Here is a 22,717-nt window from a genome sequence, read left to right as displayed (position 1 = left end):
TATATTAAAATAAAAGAAAATTAATATTTTATCAAAATGTAATATATAAATATATTTTAAATTGTTATAATTAAATAAAAAAAAAAAAAAAAAAAAAAAAAAAAGACATAGCTTTTATTTATATTATTTTTTCTTAATATACTTTTATTTTTTTTATTTTTTTCCTCTTTTAAACAAATAAAAAATACACTATGAAAGAAGGTAAACTTCATTTTAATTAAATCGAAATATTTTTTCTTTTATGTGTTACATAGATAAAAAAAAATATTAGTGATGAAATATATTTAGAATATTTACTTTTTTTTTTTTTTTTTTTACAATACAATAATTTAAAGTATAAGAGTATTTAATGTTCTAAAAATTATTCCTTCTATTTGAACACAAAATGATTTATTCTTTTAATAGAAATTAAATCATAGGGAAGGAAAGTAAATATAAGAATTCGTTAGCACAAATTTTTTTTTTTTCTCCAAAATTTAAAAAGAGAAAAAAAAAGAATCCAGTATTAATACGAATCAAAATTTATACCTTTTCTATTTTCGTTATAATATAATAAAAACATAAGTCTATAAAAGTAATATTATAAAAATATCACAAAACATTATTCGTTATATATTCCAAAATTTTTATTACCATATTTTATATTTCACTATAATTTTGATTATAATAACACAAATTCTGGTGAGATACAAACACGGGGTATACATAAGAACAAATCGTTTAAAAATATAAAAATGTACCAAATGTTTTTTTTTTTTTTTTTTTTTTTTTTTTTTTATGATTTTTCTTTTTTCTTTTTTTTTCATTAGCTAATTCTCTTAAAAAGAAAAAAAATCTTTCTAATTTGTAAAATTATAATGTGTTTTGTTTTTAGAATTTGTTATTGTTTAAAAAAATATGATGGTCATATGAATTTTAATATTTTTTTCTTGGAATATAATTTTTTTTTTTTTTTTCTTTTTATAATTATATATATAATTTTTTTTAATGTGTTTTTTTTTTTTTTTTTTTTACTTTTTATTTTGTTTTGATATTCGTGTATTTAATATAATATTTATAAATATATAAGTATATGTATATAATATTATATACATATTATATTATATATATATATATATATATATATATATTATATATATTTTTTGTTTTATTGTATATTATTTATTTATAATATTGCAGTTTTTATAATAAATATATATTTTTATATATATTCATAATAATATATATTACATATATGAAATATATATTTTATCATGCATATATATAATATTAAAATAATTTGTATTATATATATAAATATATATTTATATAATATAATATGCCTTAATTTTTTTTTTTTTTTATATATATATATATTGCACTCATATTTAATATGTATATTGAAATTAATAAAATACAGAAAAATATTAAAAAATACATTTACATATATATATAATATATATATATATATATATATATATATATATAATACACATATATAATATATTATGATTAAATAATAAATTTGTTATGAAACAGAGAATCTTTAAATATAAAAATATATATAAAAATAAATTCACAATATTAATAAATAATGTATACAAAATGAAAAATTATAAAATATATAAGGAAAAAGAAATTAATGTACATGTGGATGTATGAGGAGAAAGAAATATGAATAAATTATACAAAATAATAATATATATAAATATATGTATAATTACATACGTATTTTTTTTCAATATATATTTCTTATAAGTACTTTTTGTTATATAATATATATTTAAATATATTTTACAAAGTATATATCTTTATATATGAATATATAATTTATATTAATTCATTTATTTATTTATTATTTTATTTTATTATATATATATATATTATTATTATTATATATTATGCTTTCTCCTTAATTATATTCTAATTATGTAAATATAATAAAATAAAGGATGCATATGGGTATATGTTACAAATAAATAATTATTATAGAATTATAAAAAAAAAAAAAAATTGAAATATAATATAATAGGTTTTAAGAAAATAACAATAAAAGCTCAAATAAAAAAAGAAAAGAAAAAAAAAAAGAAAAAAGAAAAGAAAAAAGAAAAAAGAAAAAGAAAAGAAAAAGAAAACAATGAAAGTAATATTAAAAAAGAGAAATGGAAAATATATAGACTGTTTTGATTTGAGTCCTTCAACAACTGTTGATCAATTTAAAGAAATTTATTACAAAAAATGTAAAAAAATAAATTTAAATTTATAAGTACATATAAAAATATATATGTATATATTTATATAATTAACATATAAGTTGACAATTTAAATTTATAAATTATTGTCTTTATAAAAGGAGATATAATGTATATATATTATTTTATTTATTTTAAAAAAAATTTTTTAGATCATTATTATCCAGAAAGGCAAAAATGGAATTTAGATTCAGGTAAATAATAACTAATACGCAAAAAAAAAAAAAAAAAAAAAAAAGAAATATGAATTTTTTTTTTTTTATATATTTAATTTTGATAAATAAATAAATATAAATATATATATATATATATAAATATATATATGTGCATAACGGAGTAAATATATTTCCATATATAATACATAAAATTTTACCTTTTTAAAGCCGCTGGAAAAACATTAATAAGTGGGACATTAAATGAAAATGGAATAAAAGACAGTGATATATTAATATTTAAAGATCTAGGTAAAACATGTGTGAAAAGAATTAATAATAAGTGTATTAATTATTATAAAAATATATATATATATATATATATTTATATTTATATTTATTTATTTTTTATTATAGGGGTACAAATATCGTGGCGATTAGTTTATGTTATAGAATATTTGGGACCAATTATTATTTTCCCCTTTTTTTATTTTTGTGATAAATATGTGTATTCACACACAAATAAGAATAAGCATATTATACAAATGTAATATATTTATTTTTTTTTTTTTATTATTATATTACATTTACATGAAATTGTAATATATCTTCATATTTTATATATATTTAATTTTCTCAGATTTTCCCTATGGTTTTTGTTATTTCATTTTATAAAAAGAGAGTTTGAATCTTTGTTTATTCATCGATTTAGTAATGCTACCATGCCAATAATTAGGGTTCCCATAAATTGTGGTCATTATTGGTAATAAGAACTTATAAAGCCACATAAATAATTTTAATACGTATAATGACATATATATATATATATATATATATATATATATATATATATATTATACGTGTATACATTCATTTATATATATATATATATATTTTTTTTTTTTTTTTTTTTTTTTTTTCTTCTATAGGATATTATGTGGTGTTAGCATTGGGTACTATTTATTTCATCCATTATATAAGCCGTATGATATTGAATCCAAACCATATTGGGTTTACGGCCTTTTTTTTGTGTTATTAGTAATTATATATATAAAAAGAAAAAATATATAAAATTTATAACAATAAATTAAATTTTATCGCCTTCTTTAACATATTATATACATATAATATATATATATATATATATACATATATATGTGCAACATGTTTGAACTTATTTGTATGGTGCAGATTTTAGAATTCCTCAATTTAAAATGCCACTTGATATTAAGAAATTTAAGACCACGAGGTAAAACATAATATAAAAAAAAAAAAAAAAAATTGAAATGTTGAAATACTAAAAGAGGTTTATTAGGTTAATAAATTATGTTATGATATCATATATATATATATATTTTTTTTCCCGAAGGTACCAAAAATAGAGGGATACCTCATGGTTATGGCTTTAATCATATATCATGTGCCAACTATTTTTATGAATCATTAATATGGATTATATTTTCATTAATTACAAATACATTGACAGGTAAGATAATAAAAAAAAAAAAAAAAAAATGAAATTCAAAATATTATTATTCAAATGTTACATATTTAAAAATTTATATATATATAATATATATGTCTATATATTTTTTCTTTTTATAGGTTATGTTTTTAGCTTTGTTGCTACCACACAAATGACCATATGGGCTCTTAAGAAACACAAAAATTATAAAAGGGAATTTCCTAACTACCCAAGGTAAACATATATATTATAATATTTAGCATACAAAATATATATAAATTCTTTTTTGTTCTATACTCATTTGTAAATTTTTTATTATTATATTAAATTTTTCTCATAAAATCTTTTAGGAATAGGAAGGCAATATTTCCATATATCTTATGAAACCCATGAAAAAAAAAAAAAAAAAAAAAAAAAAAAATTATCTATTTATAAAAACATATTGTTTTTTTTTTTTTTTTTTTCTTTTTTTTTTTCTTTTTTTTTTTTTTCTGCCTTTTGTTTTGTCTTAATTTATTTTTAAGTAAAAATTCATTTTAATAAAAAATGTAAAGTTCATGTGAAAAATATAAAATATAAAAAATAAATCAATATATTTATATATTTAATAAAAAAGAAAAAAAAATTTCTTTCACTTTTTTTTATTATTATGCACTTTTTAAATTTATAAAAATGTCAATATAAACAATATATAAACATATATAATATATATATATATATTTCTTTTTTTTTAAATTATATGAAATTATACATTTGTCAAATGTGTAAAAAAAAATTTTTTTTTTTTTTTTGAATTAGTCATTAATTTTATATTCTATAAGTATATAAAAATGTATAAGATACAATATGTACATATATATATATATATATATATATATATTTCTTTATACATATTGGTTTCCTAATTTTTTAAACTTTTCATAAATTTTATTCATCATCTGATTTTTATAGCCACTTACAATAAGATCACAAAAGGGCTTGCTTTCTGGGTTTTTATTTTTTTCCCTTGAACAAATATTATCCGGCATACATGTATAAATATTTGTTATAGGAATATACAATTTGGAAAAATAAGAATAATTATTGTTATTACTTTTTATTACATTTTTTAAAATGATTCCTTTTATATGGTTGTTTGTATTTTTTTTTAATTCTTCAAGTTGACCTTTTAGTAAATCAAAATTATTTGTAGTTATTTCAACATGTTCATTTATATTATGTAGAAAAATGAAATAAATGAAACTATAATTATCTTTATATATATTCCTTTTAAGGTATTTGTTTCTTTTAATTTTTAATCTTTCTTTTTCATATTTTTCATGCTTTAATATAAATTCAGGTATGCTGAAATTTCCTCCATACATATTTTTTATTTTTTCTTATTTTGTAAATATGATTTTCAATTCCCTTTTAGAAGAAAATCTATATATTTATAATGAAATGTCATAATGACTTTAAAATTTTTTTCTTTTTAAAAACTAATAATTAATATATGAGAAAAGAAAAAAGAAAAAAAAGAAAAAAATGAAAAAAATGAAAAAAATGAAAAAAATGAAAAAAATGAAAAAAAAGAAAAAAATGAAAAAAAAGAAAAAAAAAGGAAAAAAAGGGATAAATTGAAAAAAAAAAGAATAAAAAGTGTAGAATATTAATTATTTATGATATTGTATTATTATCATATTTATTTTTACCTATATTAAATAGTTATATATATATATATATAATATAATATAATATATTTATTTATTTTAAATATGTTGGATTTCTATATATAATAAAAAAATATATACATTTTTTTTTCTTCTTTTTTTTTTTTTTTCAATTTTTATTTTTATTTTTATTTTTCTTCCTTATTTTATTTTATTTTATTTTATTTTATTTTATTTTTTTTTTTTTTTTATTGTATCTGTTTTAAGACTATTTTCATAAATTTAAATATAAACATATAATGGATAAACCTTTTAAATTTAAACAATAATTTTATTAATAAATAATTTATAATTAAAGTTATTTATTTCGTTAATATTTGAAGAGATCAATTATATATATATATATATATATATATATATATATATATATACCTTCTAAATTTAATTGTTTAAAATATGGTACAAAATATCAAGGTAAAAGTGAAGAAAAGCAAAATAACGGAAAGGAAAAATAAGTCCCAAAAGGCAAAAAAGAATAAGGAAAAAATAGTTGTGAAAAGTTTAAGAAAGGTAAAATAATAAATGAATAAATAAATAAATAAATATATATATATATATATATATATCACGTATTTGTAAATTTCTTTTCTTTTTATTTTTTTTTTTTACTTTTTTAGAAGAGCAAATTAGTAAAAATTAACAAAATTGAAGAGATGGCAAAACGATTATGTGCTTCGACCAATAATAATCTGAAATTTTTAAATAACGAAGGAAAGAAAAAAGAATAATATATATGATAAATGAATTATATTTATTATGATGAAAGATGTTTTTACAAATATAATAATCTTATAAATAAAAGAGTAGCAGACATTATTACATGGTCATATATATATATATATATATATATATATATATATATATATATATATTATATATTAATAACATTTTAATATAATATAATTTTTTTTATATTGTTTTATATTTTTAATTTCATTTCATTCCATTTCATTATGTTTTAATTTATTTTTTTATTTTTTTATTTTTTCATTTTTTTATTTTATTATTTTTTTTTTTTTTTTTTTTTTGGGCATATTCGTCGCTGTCAGATGATATTCCATGTAAGACTTTTTCAACTTGCTGATATTCATCACTAGAAGTGTAATAAGAATAATTATTATTATTTTTTTTATCATTGTTATTATTATGATTATTATCCATTAAATGATAATATTTTTTATTTCTTTTATTCTTTTTAGCTTTATTTTGGTGATGATTTATTTGTGTGTCAAATATATTTTCTGAATGTTCTAAAAAATTGATATTGATATTTTTATTTTTATCAAAGAATAGATGATTATACTGTTCAGCATGTAATAATATGGAATCTACATATATAAAATTTTGAAAATCTATAATTATTTCATTTCTAATATGTGTTTCATTTATCAATTCCTCTATTGAATCTTTATAATCTATACATAAATATATAATTAAATTATTAATATATTTAAAAAAAAAAGATTTGGTTTTAAACATAATCGTTCTTAATGATAATAATATTGGTAATGTATTTTTTTTTAAAATATTTTTCATTAAATCATTTAATACTTTTACACTATTTTCTACATTTTTTATTCTGATATTTTTATTTTTTTCTTCTAATTTAGGAGCGAAATCTTTTTTAATTTTAATTTTCATTAATTTACAAGATAAAATATTTAATACATCTAATAATACTGAACCTTCATTATCTTCATCATTTAATGGTAAAATTGTTTTTTTTTTTAATTTGCTATTTTCATTTCTTATATCATCATCTTCTTCGAAATAATAATTATCATAATTATATACATACTGTATTAAATATTCATTTATTAATTTTTGTTGTAAAGAAAATTTTTCACTATTACTTAAATTTTCTAATAAATATGAATAAATTTTATATCTGTCAATTTTATTATGTATATGAAATATATTTCCTATATGTATTAGATGTTTACTTAATTTGAAGTTATAAAAATTATTTAAAACAAATATACATTCTATTATATAATTTATTATATTCGTTTTGTTAGAATACATCATTAAAATGTGTTTAAATACAGACAAAGATTGTTTACGTATTATTTCATTTTTATCTGCTAATAAATATAAAACTCCAAAGAAAAATTGATTATTATATTTTATATAATCCTCTGATAATAATTTGGATAATACATAAAATGATAAATATCTAAGGAAAGAATTATCATGTTTAAAAAAACGTAAAAGAACAAAAACAAATTTGTTGCATGAACTACCAAAATTTATTATCATATAATATATAAGGATAATTAAATTATTAAGGATATTCATACATGTATTTACATTCTTTAAATCTTTTTCAAAATTTAAAAATAAATCATTACGTATACTAACACTTTTATCAATAACTAAAATGCTTTGGGTTAAATAAATACAATTCTTAATCATGATATTATTATTACAACTACTATTATTACTACCAAAAATAATATTATTATTATTATTATCACTACCACTAATATTATTATTATTATTATTATTATTACTTGTTGTATTCATTTCCGTATTATCAATATTTTCATAAATCCTCTTTAATTTTATACACACCATATTTAAAAACGTATCACCCTTTTTAAAATCATTTATCAAGAATATAAACGTTATTAATATATTACAAAATATATTATTCAATTCAATAGATTCGATATGTTCAAAAAAATATACTATTTTATTTTTTAACTTTTCTATAAATTCATTTATATTTTTTTTTTTCTTTCTTATAATATTCAATATTATATATATAAAACATATAGGACAATTAAAATGGTAAATTGTATTTTCCATCTTAACCAAAAAAGATTCATCTAATTCTTCTTCTGTAGTATCTAACAAATTATAAAGAATAGTAAATAATTTTAATAAAATATTTTTTAATATTCCATTAGTACATATTTCTTTTTCATATATTAAATCTTCATTACTTAATATATGATCAATCAAAATATTATTTTCTTTTTCTTCTATATTATCATTTAATACTACGTTTGATATGTTATCATTAGAATGATCATTATTATCCTTTTTTTCTAGATGATTCGTTTTATATTTGTTATTATATAATTCTATATTACTTCCACTATTCATATTATTTATATTCATCAAATATATTTCGTAACATCTATTTAAGAGAAATAACACATTCTCAAATTTTATTTTTTTTTGATATTCTTTAGATAACTGTATTATAAAATCTAATAAAAATGTATTTAATACCTTTATTGAAAAATATCTCATATTATATAAAAAAGAATTTAAAAAATGTATAAATTCTTCTAAAGTGTTATTTTTCTTTTTTTTTAAATATGATATGATTATGTTAAAATGTAATAAATCATATTTAGTCATATATTTTAATATACAAATAAAAGTATTATTAAAATCATTCTCAAAATATATATTACATAAATGAATTAAATATAATATACCATCATTGTTCCTATCATATTCTTCATCACTTTGTTTTTTCAAATTTTTATTTTTTTTTTCTTCCATTATCTTATCCATATTTATATTGCTATAATTATTATCTTCATATATCTTTCCTTCTTCATTATTATAGTCAATATTATTCTCATTTTTAAATTTATTATTTTTTGTATCATCACTTAATGAAATAATAGGCACCTTATTTGGCATATCACTACATTCATATTTTCTTGGATTTTCATTTAAATATTTCATACTAATTTTTTCAACTAATTCTTGATTAATTTTAAAATAGGTTATATTATACTTTTTCAATACTTGTTTAATTTTGTTCTCATTTATATTTAATAGGGAACTTGAAAAAGCAGGTTTAATAAACGTATTTAAAAATATAGATACACATTCATCTTTTATAGTTTCTTCGATATCTGTTATTGCGGAAAAAATTATTGCTATCCATATTTTAGTAATATGAAAATCATGACTGGCATTAATAAATAAATTATTAACAGTTAATAATACTTGTCTACGTACAGAAGACATAGCATCTAATGATAATGTACATAAATAATTACATACAAAAAAAAAAAAAATTTTATAATTTAATTTTTTATGTATTAATGTTTCAAATATGGCTTCTATATATTGTATAATTACTTTTCGTATATTACTACGATTACTATAAATGTTGGATGATATAATTTTATACATATTTATTTTTTCATTCATTTTATTAAATATAAATTTATATATTAATGAATTATCATAATATTTCTTATTCGTTAAGGTAACTAGCATAGATAATGCCTTTGCCTTTACAATTACATTCGGGTCTTCTAATCGTTCTAAAAACAGTTTAAATATACTTTGAAATATAGATTCATTTTTATTTGTTCTTTTCTTTTTTATTAAGGATAAAAATAAATCAAGCATAGTATTTCTTATTTGATATCTTTCACAATTCATATATTTTAATAACAAATTTAAATATCTAACCATTACACTTTCATATGTGATATAATATCTTTTATTATCAATATGAAATGTTCCTTTTCTTTTATAATTCAACTTATTAATGAAATTATTTCTATACACTTTTTTCTTTGGTTGTTTATTTATTTCATTAAGATCATCTATTGCTTCTGGTGACTCGTTTGATTTTATTTGTTCCTCCCCTTGTGATGATATTATATCATCCTTATTAATTTTTGTACTCTCTTTCATAGTTATTTCATTTGTTTCCTCGTTAATTTCATTATTTCTTTTATTATTATCATCGCCATCATTTACATTGATTCCATTTTGATTATTAGTTATATTTCTTATTCCATTTTTATGTACATCGTCCTCGTTCTTGTCCTCATCTTCCGTCTCCGAATATATAGATGAACTATACTCATCTGACAACTTAAAAGAAGCATTAGAATCAAACCTTTTTCTACTTACTTTTCGATTTTTTATATAATTTGTATCTATAGATTTGTCATGTTTCCTTTTACTATCACCATCCTTTATGAATAAAATATATTCATCAGAAATCATTTTCATAATATTATATCTCTTTTCAATTTTTCGGCATTCTTTTATTAATATTTTGATTAGTTCGATAAATACATTTTTTTCGTATTTATCGCTGTGATTTATTATAAATATTTCAATAAAAGAAAATATAGGATTGCCTACAAAAAAAATAAAATAAAAAAAAATAAAATAAAACAATAAAACGATAAAATGATAAAATGATAAAATAATAATGAAAATAAACAATTATACACATATACATATATATATATATATATATATATATTTAAAAACACATTGTTATAATATTTAAAAAATAATTTTTTTCATTTTCCTATAACTTAATATATTTACATGCATTCACAACAACTTCATCTTCAAATATTTTGTCATCGTTGTTTGTATTTGCTTCCCTATTATATTTATTTTCATTATTTAATAAATATTGTTTCTTTAGTTTATCATTAATTAGAACTTGTGGTATAATAATACGAACACAATTATTTAAAATGTTAATAAAGAATAAAGTAATTAAATTATTTATATTATTTATCTGCTCTAAACAAAACATATTTTCATCATTTTTTGTATCTTTTATAACAGACAATATTTTCGCTAATATTAAATTTATAATTTTTACAAAAATATTTACTTCTGGGCCTATGTCGTATAATTCTACATTTATATTATACGTAAAACGAAAGTCATAACAACTCTTCACTATCTTTATTAAATAGTTTACACACAGTATGTGTAAAGAATATATCAAAGGCCTTTTAATTAACTCGATAAAAAATTTAATTAATTCAAATATACAATTCTTATCATTTATGTTTAGCAAATTACTTATATCTATATATTCCACGCTGTTATGTAAAGTAAGAAATATATTTTTTAAAACGTCAAGTTTTTCCTCTATAAAATATGGTACACATCAAATATATATATATAAATATATATATGTAATGTATACATATGTGCCTTATATTTATACAAAATAAAATAAGTTTATTTATATAATATATTAATTTATAATTTTCTCTCATTTATTTTTACCATCTATCACACTATCATTTTCAATTTTTTTTAACTTTAAAATTTCTTTATCATTAAAATAAGAACAACAAAATAAGAATCTCTTGAGTATTCCTTTGAGTATGAACAGACGAAATTTCAAAATTTTCTTGTCGTTGTGCATCCACTAAAAGGATATACAATAAATATATACATACATATACACATACGTAAATACAAATAAATAAATAAATAAATAAATATATATATATATATATACTGCTTCTTATTAACATATTGTACGCCTTTTCCCTTACGTGTAGCATATTTAGGTATATCATGCAGCTATAATTTGAATTATCATCATTCTTATATATTAAGTATGATAAGAGGATGTTCAAACTAAATAAATAAGACATATTAACACTTTCAGTATATTCCTTCTTATCATTATTATTTCTATCTTTTGTCAACCATTCGATTATTCGTTTGCCGAGCTTGAATAAAGAACAAGAAAAAAAAAAAAAAAAAAAAAAAAAAAAAAAAAATATATATATATATATATATATATATATTTATTTATTTATTTATATACATTTATATATATTTCTTGTAACGAATAATAAACATTTTAATATAATGACATTATATACTACTCTTTTCTTTTCTTTTTTTTTTTTAACTGTTGGGTTATATATAGGATAAAAAGATATATCACATAAATCTTTTAATGTATCAATATTTGATGAATTAATAATATTATCTAATTCAGGAAGTATAAAATCAATTTTATTTTTTTCATAATAAAAAAAAGAATCATAATGTTCCATTTGAACATATGATATATTTAACGAAATAATATCAGCTTTTAACTTTCTATATATTTTTTCTACATTATCGATTTTTTCATATTTTTCTTTGTTCTCTTTCATATGTTTTAAAAATATATTATTATGAATATTTAATTTATATTCCATGATGTTTGTGTTTGTAAACTTCTTTTCTACCTTCCTCCTTTTCATTTTTTTTTCAATCTCCTCATATTCTACATCGTCATTTAAATTGGCATACTTCTCTTTTTTCTTATGTAATTTATCTTTATCGTTCATAATTTCGTCTATATTATATACATGTGTTTTATTATAAAAATAGCCCAATTTTATATTCAATAGGTTTAATATATATATGTATGTATAGTTATAGTTCGTTATTTATTCATACATTTTTATTTCTATATCCTTTAAAATATTAAATGCAACAAGGATATTGATATCATATAAAAATATATATGGTAATATATACATTTAATAATATTTCTATGTAAATATATATATATATATATATATATATATATATATATTTATTATACATTTTGGATTTAATAAAATTTACACATTGATATATGCTTTAAAAAAAAAGCGAAAAAAATAGTTTTTTTTTTTTTTTCTCTCGCACACATTTTTTAAAATGAGCTCGTCGTATATCTAGAATATATAATATTTATTCATTTATAACATCCGAATTAAAGAAACCAATTTTTTTTTTATATCATAATATATACATAGATATATATTAAGCTTATGGGTTTCATTTTTTCTTATCATGTCTCATAAGATAAATATTTATTTTTGACTTTCCTATAGCAGAGATAATAATATATTATACTCATATGAATAATGTATATATTTGTATTCATAATTTTTTTTTTTTTTTTAATTCTTTAAAAAATTTTGCATTTATATATATATAATATAAAATATAATTTTTATTATATGGTTGAATACATTTTTTCCTTTTTATTGTAAATATAGAAGTGCAAAAGGGTATGAAATGATTTAACATAAATTATTAAATCAATAAACAAAAAATTAATATAAGATAAATATTATATATATATATACAATATTCTAATTAATATTTTAAAATGTATATTCTTTTTTCCTTTTATTATATTTATTAAAAAAGAAAAAAATGAATGAACCTATTTAAAGCATATGAACTAATTTTTTTTCCATTTATATTTTATACATATATGATATATTACTTAAAATACACACCATGGAAAAGTTTTATAAATATCCAAATGGTCATATTATAAATAAATGAACATAAATATATATATATATATATATATATATATATATACACATTTCATTTCATTTCATTTCCTTTTTTTTTTTTTTTTTTTTTGAATAATATATTATTGATCAAAGAACAATATTAAGGTTTAATTTTTCTTTTTTTTTTTGTTCTTTTTTCAATAATGATTTTTAAAAGATTCTTCCATAAGTATCCTGGAGGAAGTAAAATAAAATGTTATATAGAAAAACGAAAAAAAAAGAAATTAAATATAAGTTTATTCCATCAACCTCTATATTCTAAGAATTCGAAAAATTTTATTGATTGGAGATATAGCACTCCTAAATCAGGGTATATATTAAAAATAAGAATATGAAAAAGAAACATATATTATGTGTAATATATGTACAAAAAGATATATATTGTGATATATGTAAAAAGATATATTTTGTGATATATGTAAAAAAAATATATATTGTGATATATGTAAAAAAATATATTTTGTGATATATGTTTAAAAAAATATATTTTGTGATATATGTACATTTGTATATGTTATTTCTCATATATATATATATATATATATATTTATTTGTTTGTTTAATTTTTATCTGATTATTAGATATGAATATATGTACATATATGGAGAGAACACCATTGAAATAACGAATTTACCAAATAACAAAACTAATGAATATATTCAAGAACGTCTAAGAAAAAGTTTAAATAAATATGGAAGATTAAAAATTATAAGATGCTTAAGTCATAGGAATGATCCATATATAAATAATAATATTTGTTATGCTACCTTTTATAATAAAAAAGATATGTATAAATGTATACGTAATATTAATATAAGACTTCCCTTATCTTTACAGTATAAAATATTAAAATTTAGAAGTTTACTTTCGAATAAATGTAATGATTATAATTATTTTTTTAAACAAGACCATTATAATTACAGTGCTATAAATATAGCTTTGAATTTGTTTAAATATTTAGAATATACTAATTGTAGTATGAATATAAAGGATATCTACAAACATGTATTTGAGTATTCTTTTTACCCTCATAAAATTATTTCTGCAGGAATATCAATTTATAAAATATTTAAAAGCTGGGAAAATTTTATATATTTCTTTGATAACTTATTTCTTATTGTAAAAAAAGATGATGATATTTTTATTACAGCCAAAATTCTTAATGATCAAAATTTATCTATTTATTTAAACAACAAGTTAATTGAATTAAAAAAAAAAACGGAACAGAATAATTCTGTATACTGGAGGGAGCACTCTTTACAACTACCCGAGTATGAAATATAAGGGAAATTAATATATGCATCCAAATGTGTTGTCATATATATGTATGTATGTATGTATGTATGAAATTTAATAAATATGTATGTTCTATTTTTTTGGTTTTATAGAGAAATAGAAAATAGAATAAATAACGATCGTCCAAAAAAGTTAAAAGAGGAACTTCAACTTTTGTCCAAGACAAAAGATTTTTACAAGTTATAAAGAAAAACGAAAAATATAATATATATATATATTACAAATTGTTGTAATGCACATTTTAATATATTTAAATTTTGTTTACTCCTTAGGATTCATGACGAACGACATTTATTCAAACTGAAATTGAACAAGGAACGAAAGGAAAAAAAAAAGTAAAAATATTTTTTCACTACAATATATTCTTAATGTATTGTGTGTTCATTTTATATGCTTTCATCATTTTTTTAAATTAATAAAGGGGAAAATTATATATATATTTATCATATTTATTTATTTATTTAAAATTAAAAGAGCTGTCCAATAATAATGTATCTTTTTTTCATTATATAATTAATAAAAATAAATTTATGTATAAATGTTACTAGTATATTTATTAAAGTTGACAAATATTATTTTTTTTTTATTTATAGGATGTTAAAAAAAAATACACAACAACAAAAGGAAGAAGAAAAAGAAAAACAGCTTAAAAAGGAAAAGTATTGATATGTTAAAATGAATGACAAAACAAATAATTTTTATTTCTTTAATTTATTTCTCATTTTATTTAACTTTTTTTTTTTGTTTGTTTCTTATATATTGAATTTAACTCAAATACCTATGAATTAAATATATATATATATATATATATATATATATATATATATATATTTATTGTAATGAATGAATATATATATTTTTTAAATTGTTCAATTAATATATATCTATTTATTATATATAATTTTTTCTTTCTTTCTTTTATATATATATATATATATATATATATATATTTTTTTTTCGTTTCTATAATTTTTACATTATATTTATATTATTTTAATTTTTTTTTTTTTTTTTTTTTGTTATTTTCTTAAATTAGTATTTCTTAAAAAATAATATTAAACTTTATAATATTATATTATAAAATGACGAGAAAATAGATACAGCAAAAAAGGTACATTTATATTTATATATAGAAAGGAAAAGAAAAATGGAAAAGTACCATACTTTGGGTGATATTATAAAAAAATAATAATTAGTTATATTCAAATAAGGGTATCTTTATAATATAAAAAATGATTATAGAACAATATAATTATATATATTTCTTTGATTTTGTTAATATAAAAAAAAAAAAAAAAGACTTTCTATGTTTTTAAAAACAATTAATTTTTTATGGACTTATGAATTAAATGAACATATATTTTGTATGAACAAAAAAAGAATACTAAGCATAAATTTATTTTATATATAAACACATACATATATATATATATATATATATATATAATTCTATATTTAAAATTTTTCCTATTTATGTAAATATAGGTAAAATATGATAAAAAAAAAAAAAAGAGTATTTCTCAGAATATTATATAAAACAATTATATTATAATATTTTAATATATTTTATTGTATGCTCCTGTTACATATAAATATAAAGCACAATAAAAAAGTTAAAATATAAAAAGGAGGAAATGTATAAAAATATACATAAAATATATAAACATAATTTTTTCATAAAACAGTATATATAAAAATAAAAAATACCAAAAAGAAATGGCCCTTTTTTTAAGCTTAATATATATTATTTTATTTATTATTTTTTTTTTTTTGGGTTATTTTCATATTACTTTTTATATATTTTTATTAATTATACACTTGTTTTTTTTTTTTTTTTTCTCTTTTTTTTGTAATATATTTATTTAATTCCGCTATTTATTTTTTTAGTTATTGTATATTAATTTTTATATTTTGTATTTTTTTTTTTATCTTTTTAAGTATTTTATTTTTTATGTTTTATTTCTTCTGTTTATATATTTATTATTTTATTTTTAATTTTTATATTTACTTTTCTCTTTATTATTAATTTTTTTTTTTTTTTTTGTTTTTGTTTAGTTTTTTCTCTTCTCTCATACACAAAATTTTATTTTTAAAATATACAAAAATATGCTAGATTGCATTAATTTTTCAATGTATTATTATTTAATATAAAACAATATTAATTCTTTTTTCGTTTTAAAAATATGACTTTTGGTTTCTATTAGCACAATAAAAAAAATATTATTATACATATTTAAATATTTTTCATGTTCATAATAAAAATATAATATAATAAATATGTGTTATATATTATATATAATATAATAATATATATGTTAATATATATATATATAATATAATATTATAATAATATATTTTTCTGTTATTTTCATTATAAAAAATTATATAATATATATATTTTGTATTTATTTATTAATGTTTTTTAAAAGAGAAAATAAATATTCTTAAAAGTAAAATATATTTAATGATATAATATTAAAAATGCTTTTTATTGAAACATTTATTATTTATTTATACTATAGTACATTATAATATATATATATATATATATATATAATAATATAGTTTTATATAATATATTTTTTATATTTCACCTTTTACATAATTTTTTTGTTTTTTCCTAAAATACATTTTAATAAAAATGAAATTTTTTTCTGTTTTATTCCTAATACAATTTATAATATATATATATTTTTTTAAAACTGTAGTTAAATCACTAAATCTGAAGATTGATTTAGATGATAAAAGGTATACAGTATTATATGATGAAAAGAAAGTAAAATTTGCAGATCTTGATCTTTTAAAAGTTATGTTCCATCCGAATCATGTGAGACATTGTAGTAATTCTATTATTAATTATATGATGAAATTATCATCAGGAACTTCACCATATATTCTGTTTGTAGTAAAAAATATTGATATCACATTTGAGAAACCATTAGAATATAATGATGATTATAAAATTTTTGGTGCTATAACTAATTATGGTAATACATCAATAAAATTAACCGTATTTGGTATAGGATCAGAAAAAAAAAACAAATCCTATTCTAGTGCAATCGATTTCTTTAATGTTAAAAAATTATTATTAGATAGCTATACATCTAATAATAATTATGAAGTGGATGAAAACAATAAAGGCATTCATAATCTTTTAAAAAATTATAATGAAGAGAAATCAGAACCAATCAAATTAACTCAACAAAATGCTAAAGAATTAGCAGAAGGAAAAACATGTAAAATATTTTTCAAGGCGCAATATACCTTAGTTAAAATAAGTAAAGTCGGATCAAAAGCATCTGTAACGGAGGATTTTAAAAATGAATACCCAGCAATCGATGAAGAAAAATTAAAAGAGTTAATTAATTTATTTTGCTAAAATATACAAAAAGGATATTTAAAAAAAGGGGGGACAACATTTTTTTTTTTTTTTTTTTTTTTTTTTTTTTTTTTTTGCAAGCTATTTTGATAATATATCTATTTAGAGAGAACGTTTACAGTTTGTAAATATATATATATATATATTCATACGTTTATAATACTTTCCTATTTATATAGCTACCTATTATTTTACTTCTCCATTAATACATAATCCTATTTATATACATACTTAGTTATATGCTTAACACCTTATATGTACACCTATTTATATACATAACACTTTATATGTACACCTATTAATATATATATATGCATAACAATTTATTATGTATACACCCAGTTTTTTATATAAAATACACGTTTGTAATTAGTCTTTATATTTATTTACACATCCGTTATTATAAATTTTGTATATTAATATTTTTAATCATACATAATTTTGAAGTTCTCTTTATGCATTACGTTTTTCTTTAAAGATGTACAAAATTATTTTTTTTATTACACATTATGTTATGAGAAGTTATGTTAATTTTTTTGTACATTATTTTTTGACATAGTAATTTTTATAAAAAATATTTTAAATTATTTAAATATTTTAAATTATTTAAATTATGTTTTTATAAAATATATTGTCTTTATTTTTACATATAGTTTTGATATTATATATATATATATATATATGTATTCATTTTTATAAACAATTTTTTTTTTTTTCTTATTAAAATATATTTTTAATTTTATTTTTTTTAACTAGAATTTTTTCCCTTTTTTTTTCTTTGTTTAAACAAATTATTTTTATATTTACGCCTACATAATATATATACATAAGTAGTATTATTTATGTATAAATACCATAGTGTAATATATATTATATTTTATCTATACAAAATCCATAATATGAAAAAATTAATTTTCTTTTTAACAAACTTTTTATTTTAAATTAAAAGGGTTAATATTATTTAATTTTTCGAATCATAATAATAAAAAGAAATATTAAAGAAATAGTCGATGTAGTTATTATAGCCCAAGGTTAAAAAATACTAAAGAAAAAATAATAAAATAAAATTATAACTGTACGTTGTATGAAATAATGCATTTCCGATATTACTCTTATATAACAATTAAATATATTATATATATATATATATATATTATATATTTGTTCTTTTTATATATTATATTTTCTTTAAGCATATTTATTCAAGTGTTAATGTTCAAAAATGAATAATTAAACAAAATTCTTATAAAACAAAAGAAAACATTTTTAAAAAATTATACAAAATGATAAATATTTATATGAATATTTTTTAATATATAATTTTTATTCCTTTTTTTTTTTTTTTTTTTTTTTTTTGCACTGATTATTCTAAAAGAAACTGTATATTTTATACATATTATATAAAATATAATAAACATATGTATTATATATATAATATATATATATATATATATATATATATATATATATATATATATATATTATATAATACATATAATAATAATTATATGTTTATTTTATATATATTATAATATAAAACTATTCTTATAATAAATATTTGAAAAAAAGTAAAAAGTTAAAGAAAATTTTATTAAAATAAAAATATATATTCAACTGAATATATATTCATATTATATATATATATATATATATATATATATAAATATGTATAATTTTATTATAAATTAAATTGTATATAATTATATAATGTATTATTATATATATATATATATATATATATATATTAATATTTATACATATATATGTAGAATAAATTTCTTATATTTATTATATTTTGAAAGGAAATTTTTATAAAATATATTAAATTGAGGCTTATTTATTTTTTCACATATAATATATATATATATATATATATTTATTTATTTATTTATATATATATTATTTTTGTGTGAAAGTATGAAGAAATAAATTAAATAAATGATTTTGATATATGATTATAGGATAGGTTAATAATATATTGATATATTTTTTAATTTTATAATTTTTTTTTTTCTTCATTTTGCCCGTTTAAAATTGAAGATATATTAAAGACAAAAATATATAATAGCAATAAATAATAATATTTCTTCTTATTATTATTTATTTTATATTATATATTTCTGTATGTAAAAAATGAAAAGTATGATCTCTGGAATATCCAGCAAAATTGTTGAATCAAAGAAAGCAAAAATTTTTCTTTTAGGAACGAGAATATTATGGATTATTACAACAATAATATATATAGTACTTTTTTATTTTATAACTAATAAATATGTATCATTAAGTGAAGATGATATTGATGAGTATAACATTAAAGGGAATGAAGAAGAACTTTTAAAAGATGATAAGATTTTTAATAATTATTATAAATCATATAATAAAATAAATGCAATTTGTGGAACGTTTCTCATATTATTATGTATAGTTAATATAATAAGTAGCTTTTATTCCAAATTAAATAGAGGATATATGTTATATTATAAAAGGATGATTGGTTTTGTAAGTTTACATTTACAATTATTATTTATTGCTATTATGTTTTTACAAAATCATGAAAATGAATTATTTTTTTGTAATATTAATAAATATATATATTGGTTTGAGGATTATGATAATAAAACAGATCTCTTTATAAATTCTGGAGAAAATTTATGTAAGGTACATAATTACTCATATATCTTTCCAGCTTGCTTTTTATTTTTTTCATTAATTGAATTTGTAGTCTTATATTTTAAAATAGAAAAACATTTCCGTAAAAAGTTTTTAATATTTTATATTAAAATGGGTACTGGAATTATGTATTTAGCTCTTTTTTATATTTTCCTAAAAAGTAAAAGTTTTTATAACAATATCTTGTCAGAATACAATATTTTCACTTTAGATGATTATAGTGACCCTATTAAAATAATTATTTTTGCTACACAAAAACAAAAGATGTATTATTTTCAATTATTATTAGTTAGTACTGTTTCATCGGCTATTGTATTTTGTTTATTAGGATATTTTGATATATACACAATTATGAAATCTTGTCGATTTTCTCTTTTAGTTAATATACCTATAAGTGTATTTACCATGATTGTAGTTTTTAGCCAATTGCTTTTTTCAAGTTATATACTTGAAACTAGTGCTTTTTTTTGTGCTTACGAAGAATTTATTGAAATTCATAAACGTGATCAAAAAGCCTCAAACAAAATGATTGCACCGTCAAATATTACAGAAACGGATTGGTTCTGTAATTTAAAATCTTTCGATTATATTTATTTTACAAATATATCTACCTGTCTAGTAATATTTGGTTCTGATTTCATAGTATCCCTGTATTTAGTTTTTTCAAAGAAATATGCCCCAAAAACTTCTTAAAAGTTTAAATTCGTATAAATATTAATAAACAAATATATACATAGATATATTTTATTATATTATATTATATTATATTATTTTTTTTTATTTTTTTTTTTTTTTTGTTGTTGTTGTGCATTTGTCATATATATATATATATATATATATATATATATATATGTATGTATAATGTTTTTTTTTATTTTTTATTTATTTAAAATCTAATTAATTATTTTTAATGTGTCATTCATTTTTTTTTTTTTTCCCCCATATTATTTAATATATATTTTTTTATTTTTTTTATGTCTTTATATTTAATATGTATAATATATATGGCTAACTTTTTATTTGTCAAATAATAATTTGATTATAAATTGTACATATATATATTAAAAGAACACCAAAAAAGAAAATCATCAAATTTTTTTTTTTAATTATTGTAGAATTCATTTTAAAATTAATAATAAAATTATTAAATAATATATATATATATAACATATACATCTTCTTTTTTTTTTTTTCAATTTTAGTGCGTACACTTTTTTATGGATAAACATTAAAATAAATATATATATATATATTAAGCAATTTAGTTACAGGAAAATACACATCAAATGTTATTCATATTTATATAATATATATATATATATTTATTTTTCTTAGTCATATAAATAATTATTACCGAAAAAAATATATTCCTTTTTATATATAAAAAACTGTTGTATATATCATGAAATAAATAATTATTCAATTATATAATTGAAGTACTAGGAAAGATATATATGTACACTTTGCACCAATTTATGTACCTATACTTATAAAGTCCATTTATTAAAAAGAAAAATATAAAAATCGAACGTTCTTATGTTTTTTTTTTTTTATAATATATTATGTTATTTTTATTTTAATTAATATTATTATTATACATATGGTCCAAGATCATGTAAAAAATAAACTTATTGTTCATGGAACTAATGTATAGTATTAAAATATATCTACACAAATATATTATATATATATAAAGGAGAAATATCT

The 22,717-nt window shown here is 16.5% G+C and overlaps 7 protein-coding genes across 7 annotated transcripts; 5 read left to right on the top strand and 2 right to left on the bottom strand.

Moving 5' to 3' along the window:
* Positions 1-2,116: 2,116 nt before the first annotated feature.
* On the top strand, positions 2,117-4,232 carry PF3D7_1135900 (3-oxo-5-alpha-steroid 4-dehydrogenase, putative; the record flags this gene model as incomplete). Its single annotated transcript, XM_001348005.2, has 10 exons — positions 2,117-2,219; positions 2,384-2,425; positions 2,615-2,695; positions 2,801-2,930; positions 3,024-3,146; positions 3,313-3,421; positions 3,575-3,632; positions 3,753-3,869; positions 3,989-4,082; positions 4,199-4,232. The coding sequence occupies 10 exons, from the start codon at positions 2,117-2,119 to the stop codon at positions 4,230-4,232; spliced, it is 891 nt and encodes a 296-aa protein (XP_001348041.2).
* Positions 4,233-4,732: 500 nt separating this feature from the next.
* On the bottom strand, positions 4,733-5,212 carry PF3D7_1135800 (conserved Plasmodium protein, unknown function; the record flags this gene model as incomplete). The annotated part of the gene is made up of 1 exon (XM_001348004.1): positions 4,733-5,212. One exon carries the CDS (start codon positions 5,210-5,212, stop codon positions 4,733-4,735), a length of 480 nt encoding a protein of 159 aa, XP_001348040.1.
* Positions 5,213-5,953: 741 nt separating this feature from the next.
* Positions 5,954-6,285, top strand: PF3D7_1135700 (conserved Plasmodium protein, unknown function; the record flags this gene model as incomplete). Its single annotated transcript, XM_002585389.1, has 2 exons — positions 5,954-6,067; positions 6,175-6,285. 2 exons carry the CDS (start codon positions 5,954-5,956, stop codon positions 6,283-6,285), a joined length of 225 nt encoding a protein of 74 aa, XP_002585435.1.
* Positions 6,286-6,544: 259 nt separating this feature from the next.
* Positions 6,545-12,654, bottom strand: PF3D7_1135600 (condensin-2 complex subunit D3, putative; the record flags this gene model as incomplete). Its single annotated transcript, XM_001348003.2, has 5 exons — positions 6,545-10,689; positions 10,886-11,446; positions 11,588-11,732; positions 11,863-12,042; positions 12,229-12,654. The coding sequence occupies 5 exons, from the start codon at positions 12,652-12,654 to the stop codon at positions 6,545-6,547; spliced, it is 5,457 nt and encodes a 1,818-aa protein (XP_001348039.2).
* A 1,154-nt stretch (positions 12,655-13,808) lies between these two features.
* Positions 13,809-15,627, top strand: PF3D7_1135500 (conserved protein, unknown function; the record flags this gene model as incomplete). Its single annotated transcript, XM_024473327.1, has 5 exons — positions 13,809-13,975; positions 14,247-14,936; positions 15,054-15,140; positions 15,234-15,296; positions 15,555-15,627. The coding sequence occupies 5 exons, from the start codon at positions 13,809-13,811 to the stop codon at positions 15,625-15,627; spliced, it is 1,080 nt and encodes a 359-aa protein (XP_024329132.1).
* Positions 15,628-17,602: 1,975 nt separating this feature from the next.
* Positions 17,603-18,340, top strand: PF3D7_1135400 (conserved Plasmodium protein, unknown function; the record flags this gene model as incomplete). Its single annotated transcript, XM_001347999.1, has 1 exon — positions 17,603-18,340. One exon carries the CDS (start codon positions 17,603-17,605, stop codon positions 18,338-18,340), a length of 738 nt encoding a protein of 245 aa, XP_001348035.1.
* A 2,133-nt stretch (positions 18,341-20,473) lies between these two features.
* On the top strand, positions 20,474-21,703 carry PF3D7_1135300 (conserved Plasmodium membrane protein, unknown function; the record flags this gene model as incomplete). The annotated part of the gene is made up of 1 exon (XM_001347998.1): positions 20,474-21,703. One exon carries the CDS (start codon positions 20,474-20,476, stop codon positions 21,701-21,703), a length of 1,230 nt encoding a protein of 409 aa, XP_001348034.1.
* Positions 21,704-22,717: the final 1,014 nt, after the last annotated feature.

Source organism: Plasmodium falciparum (assembly GCF_000002765.6).
Source record: "Plasmodium falciparum 3D7 genome assembly, chromosome: 11".
NCBI classification, from domain to species: Eukaryota; Apicomplexa; class Aconoidasida; order Haemosporida; family Plasmodiidae; genus Plasmodium; species Plasmodium falciparum.
This window is presented reverse-complemented; position numbering and strand designations above follow the sequence as displayed.